This window comes from Bombus pyrosoma, linkage group LG3, assembly GCF_014825855.1.
Source record: "Bombus pyrosoma isolate SC7728 linkage group LG3, ASM1482585v1, whole genome shotgun sequence".
NCBI lineage: Eukaryota > Metazoa > Arthropoda > Insecta > Hymenoptera > Apidae > Bombus > Bombus pyrosoma.
Genome location: NC_057772.1, coordinates 4883069 through 4890499, shown reverse-complemented (window position 1 = coordinate 4890499; position 7431 = coordinate 4883069). Strand labels below are relative to the sequence as shown.

The following is a 7431-nucleotide window of genomic DNA, read 5'->3' as shown; positions in this document are numbered from 1 at the left end:
GCGAATTAATTTGTAACTTTCTGTCAATATTCCTTGTATTTAAATGTAATTATTTATATCGATAATCTCTCTCGCACACTGTCCAATCTTTTTCACATAATTAACATATATTTTATAACCTTTCTTATAAATGTTTTTTACGATTGATTATCACCTTTATTTGCTACCTTTTTCTATTTGCAAGCAACACGTTTTCAAGTTTCGTTACTGTATTATTACTGTTTGCGTTTTTCATAAAGCAATGAAGAAATAAATTCAATATATTTTTATATTAAATAAAGATTTGAATATTAATTTAAAGCTTTCGATATAATAACCGAATTTTTGTGAAATTAATATGACGAAATGTCTGATATTTAAATAAATTTCTTTGATTTTATCAAACGTCAAACTTCAATTGGTCATTGAAGAGTCACGTTTCGCGATACAATCACATAAACAGGTTTGAGACACTTTCGCGGATTCTTAGAAATCAGTTTTGAGATTAGGTTAACATAACCTGAAACATAAAAGATGACGGTTGAATTATCAGCAGTACCACTTGTTTCTTTATCCGTCCAAAGTAAATGTGTTATTTCGTCATTATTAAATCCTCCGAAAATTTTGCCTTCTGAAAATGGATTACCAAGGTAATTCGGATTTTGTTAATCTGATAAACTCTGTTTCAAAGTTTCAGTTTTTCTGTGTTAACTCTTAATAGTTAACAATTTTTATCAATTTCTCAGAGATTGGAGAGGCCTCGCGCACGTTTGCAAATTAAGTGGAGAAATAATACCACTATTGACGTCACATCCAGATCCAACTGCATATATTTTAACAGCTTGGCAACAGCAAGAAAAAAATATTACGCTGAAGGATTTACAGACGGTGTTGGAAGAAATTGAACGATGGGATATCTTAGACGATACATCAAAACTTTTTGGTTTGTACTAATTATAATATGTAATTATATTTTTTTACATATGCATTTGACTCTAAATCTAAATTTCTTTTCTTCCTATCATATTAATATTACAGAGAAAGATGGTGAAAGATATCTAGAACAATTGAAAAGGTCTCAGACATCGGCTGAAGTAATTTCAAATGACATTGATGAAAAGGTCCTTACTATAGGCAAGTAATATAAAGTATAATATGATATAGTTAGGTAAAGTAATCAAAAGTTACTAGATATATATATTATTTTTTAACAGATGACATTCATAGACTAAGACAAGGATTAGAAAATCAATATTATGATGCTTTCTTATTGTATGCCAATGAAGATGTTAATTGGGCCACTGAAATGTTGGAAAAATTGGAAAATAAATATAACTTGAAGGTAAAGAGATAAAACTAATATTGTGTATGAAAAAATAATAAAATGTAAATAAAATGTCTTTCAGCTTTGTGTAAAAGATCGGGATTTAATTGCTGGAGTTACATTCGAACATGAAGCCGTAATGACTTTGATATCAGAACGCTGTAATAGACTAATTGTTCTAATATCAAACAATTTTTTAAAAAGCCCAGCAAACAAATTCTTTTTGAGCTATGCTCAAGCATTAGGCATTGGTAAGTTTTGATATGAATTCATTAAATAATGTAGATTGTATGATTTGAATCTCATATTATGCTATTTATTCTAATCAGATAAACGACAAAGGAAAGTTATACCATGTTTGTATGAAAAATGCAAATTGCCACCACAGCTACAATATATGTTTGTATTAGATTATAACAGAGTGGGTTTGTATGACTTCTGGGGAAAATTAAGAGACTCTGTACAAGTTGTAAATAAAGTAGAAGAAAATACCAACATTGTTCCTGTGAAAGATTTCAGCAACTTCGATGCGAATAATGAAAGTAAAAAAGATAAAGAAAGTACAAAAGAATCTTTTGAAGTACAAAAGCCTCACCTTCAAAATAATAAAGAAATGCTTAATATAAAAGAGAATCCAAAAATTCCTAAATTTGACAATGTTCATAAGTTGAAAGATAATGACAATTCCAAAGATAATTTTTTACAATGGACAAAAAGGAATTTTTTACAGTGGTCCAAAAAAGAAAATAATAGAAAGGAGTATGTACCAATTTCAGAGACTGTTAGTTTACCATCTATCGGGGATCTGGATACATTGAGTACATCAACAGAGTTAATAGAAGAAAAGAATAAAATAAAATTTATAAATAAATATGTAAAAAAAGTACAGTTAAAAAAGATACTTATCAAATCATAAAAGAGTATATCTTATTAATGTATTTCTGTTTAATATGTGAAAAACAAAATATATGTAATTATGTTATATTTAATAATAATTAAGTATATACTTGTTAAGTCTTTAATAAAATGTTATTTTTTATGCAAAATTGAATATTTTCATTCGCCAATACATCGATTTATTTTAACGTATATTTATGTATGTATGTAAGTATAGATATAGATACTATACTACCAGAGTACCTGTTGCATATCCACGTGCTTAAAAACAACTACCTTTTGCCTGCATGTGGAACTCCGTATCTAAGTAGGTAAGTTGCTGTGTTCATGTTATTATTAACACATAAATTAGTCACATAAAAATATGCATACATTGTTTTAATCGAGTCTTTGTTCTGTGGTAACCGTGACAGAAAGTTAGAAGTAGATTGGATTGGTTTACTACTATTGGTTTACTACTACAGTAGTCATCTAACCATAAATGTTCACTGTCTCAAGTAGTAGAATTCCCGCCAAGCTTTTCACATTTTGGCGCCATTAAGTAAAATTGTTTTTAATTGTTTTTATGTTCTTTTATGACTTAACTTTTCATTTAAGTAAAGTACAGACAGTCTAATATAGTAAAAAGTATTTAAAACATACGTACATCATAATTTAAGCGAAGTCAAATATTAAAAATGGTACGCCGAAAATCTGGTGCAAGGTTAGTCACAGATATATTGTGTAATTAATATTAGAAACTTCATACAGTGAAATATATTAGATAATGATGATTTTTAATGAAATCTGGACATCTGAAACCGTTTATGATAGTCTTTATGGATTTAATTGTCGAAAAAATTATTGTAAAAAAAATCCCTAAATTGTTTCATTTGAACTTGTCATTTTCAAATACATGAGATTCACGTGATGTATACATTACTATAAGCAATATTTTTATGTGAAATATTAACACTTTATGTTATTATAATTTTATGTTATTATAAAATTTAGTGTTATTGTTTTAGATCAATTGGCAGTTCGCGAACAGCAGGCAGTAATAAATCTAGGGTAAGAATATTTTGAGAAAAACAGTTTCTAATCACAGCATGGCTTTATAAATTTAATGTTATTTAAAAATCTTTTTAAATAAATAAATAAGTATAGAACGTTTTTATTAATTATTACATACTTTTCTTAGACTGACGTTTTAGTGGACAGACGCAAAACTCGAAAGGCACAAATTTTGAAAGAAATTCGGCATTTCAGAAAAAGTGTAAAATTGCTTATACCAAAACTACCCTTTGCTCGTCTAGTTAAAGAAATTATGATAGATTTATTTCCTAGAAGTGATGTAAGCAGGTGAAGTTTATTTATTAATAATATAATATATATATATATATACATATCTATAGTATATATATTTAAAATAATATATAAATATTTGTATTTTGAAAGTAAATCAAAGATCTCATACTATAAATTTTATAATTTGTACATAGAGTACAACCATCTGCACTTGAAGCACTGCAAGAAGCTGCTGAAGCATATCTAGTTCAATTCTTTGAAGATTGTGTATTATTGTCACAGCATGGAAAGCGTGTGACTCTTCAAATTCAAGATATGATTTTAATGAGACGACTCAGAGGAAGAGATGATATTATAAATAAATGAAGTAATTTCGCTATTAGGCTTGATAATTTTATTGTATATTTATAATATATTTTGTATATTTGTATATTTAATAGTACCTGATATAACTACTTTAAATATTCTACTAATTTTATTAAGGATACGAATTGTTTCATACTATGAAGGCTACAGCATTGTTTTTACTTTTTATGAATTGTTTTATTGTATGTTTAATAATTTGAATATATATCATTGGATAATACTAATTAATAAAAAAGGAGAAATAATATTGATTGTTATATATTATTATTATGTATTAAAATTGGAATATTCTTGACAAATTCACTGTATTCTTATCTGGCATGGTATTTAGTATAATGTTCATGACACTAAGAATTGTGGAGTGTTTGATAACAAATTAAACTTGTAATGGTTTGTTCAATAAAATTTATTTTATGGGAAACAAACTTTTGATAAAATTCTTACGTTTACTTTACGAAACTTTGGTAAAATATACATTTCTTGATTCTTCGGCAGGATCTTAGAATAGTACATATCGAAGCTTCGTAAGGTTTACTTCGTACGGATTTTGTTCGAATTTTCTACGTATGTAACGTAACATCAGTTAAACGTGATACAGTAAAAACGGTTATTAAACAATAAAATATAACGTAACAGGTTGTTACGATAAAATTTCTTTTATTATTTCGTACGGGTTAGCTGCCATCACTCGCAACATCTTTCGCAAATGGAACATTATATTACGATATCCTAAAAAAACCGACTAAAAAATAGTATTACAAATAACAATGCTACCTATCTACGCGTTTATAACATATGTATATCTATAATACAATTTGATAAGGAAATATAAAAGTCACCTGGAAATAAACAGGCTACTCTTTCGTGTTTCTGTATATCTGAGAGAAATCTCGCATTTTGTAATTCTGAATTTCTAAAAAGACACTTTGTAATAGGCACAACATTAATTACATTTTTATGTTGCCTGTCATTGTTCAGAAGCGAAGCTACGACAACTCGCAACTTTACCATGGCGATGCTTTATGACCATTTCTTTATTCGCTGTACATTTTTTAAGTATCGTGTACACTCATAATCTGACTTTCGAAAGACATTACATAATTTTTTTCTTCTTTTCCTTCATTTTCTCGATCATTTTAAATATGTACATTCATTACACGATACACCATTGTGTGATACAAAATAGGGAAAGGAAATACTGTTTATCGAGGCGAGTCTGTACATCTCGAAAACAACTTCTAATATAGAATAGGAAAACAGTTTGAACGACGAGCGAATATATACGATATTTGGTTGCGAAACATCGCGTAGCTGGAATCACCAAGCTCGATCAACAATACGTTTATATACTACAATTAATCATCGTAAAATTAAATAACAAGTCTTTGTATCATCATAATCTGACAAAAGTCATTTCCTCATAAAAGATCGCACTTTGTTCACGCATTTATCCATAAAGTTCTTTTTTCGTTTCGGCTCGGCTCCTGTTGGAAGCGAGAGCAACGAGCCCTGCTCCCGTGATTTAGACTTGTATTCGTTCGACGAAATGCTTCCGTCAGAGTCTAGCCCCGCACCACAGCTTTTCGCTTTGAGCAGTGTCGATTTATCGCTTCCCGTTACGGCCAATCGTTCCTTCAATTCTGTGTTACTATCACAAGGATCAACGTTCTCTGAACTAGTCTGGGAGTCCTTTTCGTCTTCCATGCTCGAAGTCACAGACGACAACGCTGTATCTACGCTCACGAATCGATTCGGTTTCGGTGGTCGTGTTGGTAAATTTTGTTCCCCTTTGTCGTTGTTCTCCTCGAAATTCGACGATTTTTGCAACTCTTTTTGCTCTACAATATTAACCGATTCTGATTTTACTTCTGCAGTTGCTTTTAATCGCTGCCTAGGAATTGGTATTGGACTTTGATTTCCATTCAACTTTGCTTTCCAATCATTAGACTCGTGAGAATGAAGATTAACAGTTGGCCCTCTATCTATATTGTTTTGTGCCCCTTCTGGTACAACTTGAAAAAGACTGTTTTCTACTTTAGTATCAGAAAGTCTGTCTAAAACCTCCAGGGATATTCTGGAGTCAATCTCGCTCTCGTTGCCTGGCTTCAATGATTCTCCAGTCTTCTTTTCTGGCACTATATCTTCATCTAACAAACCATCCAAGCTTCTGGACCTTGGTCTCGCCTGTGCTTCTGGCTCTCTAACAGGAGAAACCGATTTCTTCTCATCTTGATCTAACAGTTCCAGCGAACGAGATCTGGTGGACGGAGAAGGGGGATGTCGTGGAGGTCTTCGTGGCACTGGACTTCCTCCAGGCTGCGTATGGGTGAACTTCAATCGCGGAGACGTAGGCGGTAAACCCATTAACCAACGGGACGGACTTGACGATTTTCTAAGCCTGCAATGAGAGTAGAAATAGTAGTGGATTCTAATTGTGTGGACTAAGTAAATAAGCACAATTATTCTGATACAATCACAAGTACAACAATCATGCAGCTCTATAGTTTTATTATTTTAGGACACAAGATTGACATATATGAAATATTGCTTCGTTCTTCGATTATACACATATCATTGGTTTATCTTACAATGATTTCTTTAATTATTATTATATATTTAAATATGATATGAGTACAAATTTTGTTGTTGTAAAGGAATCATTCTAAGATAAAACACATTGAAATATCTAGTACACTTCATGGCTATATAAATAATAAAAATTAAAATACACAATAATAATAGAAAAAAAAGCAGACTATTTGATGAATAAGCCGATAAGACATCAATTACAACATAAATGTAAGATTAAATTTCCTCGACTGACCTAGACGTGATTGATTGTCTTTAGCGTGATTGTTAATCCTGGCTGCATAGAAATAAAAGAATTGTGTTAGAATTAATGCACTCCAAAATTTAGTAAGAGTTTAATCCTCTAGGTGAATATTATTTTTGTGAAAAGGATAGATACCTGCTCGGTATGGCTGTGGGCGGGCCCTCTAGTCAATCTCGCCCTCCTGTCGAATCTTTGTCACTGCCCCTGCTTTCATTACTGTGCATACGTTGATAGTTCGGTGGCTGTCTTATGGTTGTGTTACCCGGTGTGTTTGGTTGCGTCACGTCCTTGGGCGCGATGCTCCTTGGGATATCTGATCTGACTGGTATTTCGCCCCGCATAAACCTGGCAACCAAATTTTTATTTTTGAGAAAATCTTCAGCATATGTTCAGATCCGAGATTGCAGAAACTTCAATAAAAAAGAAGAAAAAGAGCAAATTATGTATAGTAAAGAAAGTTTGATATTTCTAAAATATAATGATTTATTATTTCAGATATAAAGAGCTCAATTTTGTAAGCATCAGAAAGTTGGGTGCCTTTTTTTAACTTTTATGTGTTAATAAATGTTTATGATTACCTTTCTAGTTTGTCTACGCAGGCATCTTGGTAATCATGGATCCATCGTACACCATTGAAATGACAAACTGCTCGCATATCTTCAGGGAGTTCTTCAGGTTCTGGCCACTGGAAGTTGTCTATGATAGGAATTATATTACATTGTGATTGTAGAGCTGCTACAATCTC

The 7431-nt window shown here is 31.1% G+C and overlaps 3 protein-coding genes across 11 annotated transcripts in view; 2 read left to right on the top strand and 1 right to left on the bottom strand.

Moving 5' to 3' along the window:
* The first annotated feature begins 261 nt into the window (after positions 1-261).
* On the top strand, positions 262-2331 carry LOC122566261 (myeloid differentiation primary response protein MyD88). Its single transcript, XM_043723281.1, has 6 exons — positions 262-629; positions 726-922; positions 1018-1113; positions 1194-1321; positions 1386-1554; positions 1633-2331. Exons 1-6 carry the CDS (start codon positions 514-516, stop codon positions 2217-2219), a joined length of 1293 nt encoding a protein of 430 aa, XP_043579216.1. The 5' UTR covers positions 262-513; the 3' UTR covers positions 2220-2331.
* Positions 2326-4657, top strand: LOC122566269 (histone H3.1/H3.2-like). 3 transcript variants are annotated; one of them, XM_043723291.1, is made up of 4 exons: positions 2326-2511; positions 3208-3250; positions 3381-3541; positions 3682-4657. In XM_043723291.1, the coding sequence occupies exons 1-4, from the start codon at positions 2402-2404 to the stop codon at positions 3851-3853; spliced, it is 486 nt and encodes a 161-aa protein (XP_043579226.1). In that variant the 5' UTR covers positions 2326-2401; the 3' UTR covers positions 3854-4657. The 3 variants fall into 3 exon arrangements, with proteins under 3 accessions (XP_043579226.1, XP_043579228.1, XP_043579227.1); XM_043723293.1 differs by having other exon boundaries at positions 3381-3533; positions 3682-3826; XM_043723292.1 differs by lacking the exon at positions 2326-2511 and adding an exon at positions 2806-2903.
* A 1459-nt stretch (positions 4658-6116) lies between these two features.
* The window catches only part of LOC122566251 (NAD(+) hydrolase sarm1), a 137072-nt gene continuing 135757 nt past the window's right edge, over positions 6117-7431 (bottom strand). For 6 of the 7 annotated variants that reach the window (XM_043723260.1, XM_043723256.1, XM_043723257.1 and 3 more), the window contains 4 exons: positions 7265-7431; positions 6822-7031; positions 6678-6719; positions 6153-6251 (listed from right to left, as the gene is read on the bottom strand). In XM_043723260.1, coding sequence (XP_043579195.1) covers positions 6854-7031; positions 7265-7431 — 345 coding nt within the window. In that variant the 3' untranslated portion in view covers positions 6153-6251; positions 6678-6719; positions 6822-6853. Of the gene's footprint in view, positions 6252-6677; positions 6720-6821; positions 7032-7264 lie in introns of all 7 variants that reach the window. The other variant, XM_043723254.1, reaches the window with a different exon arrangement.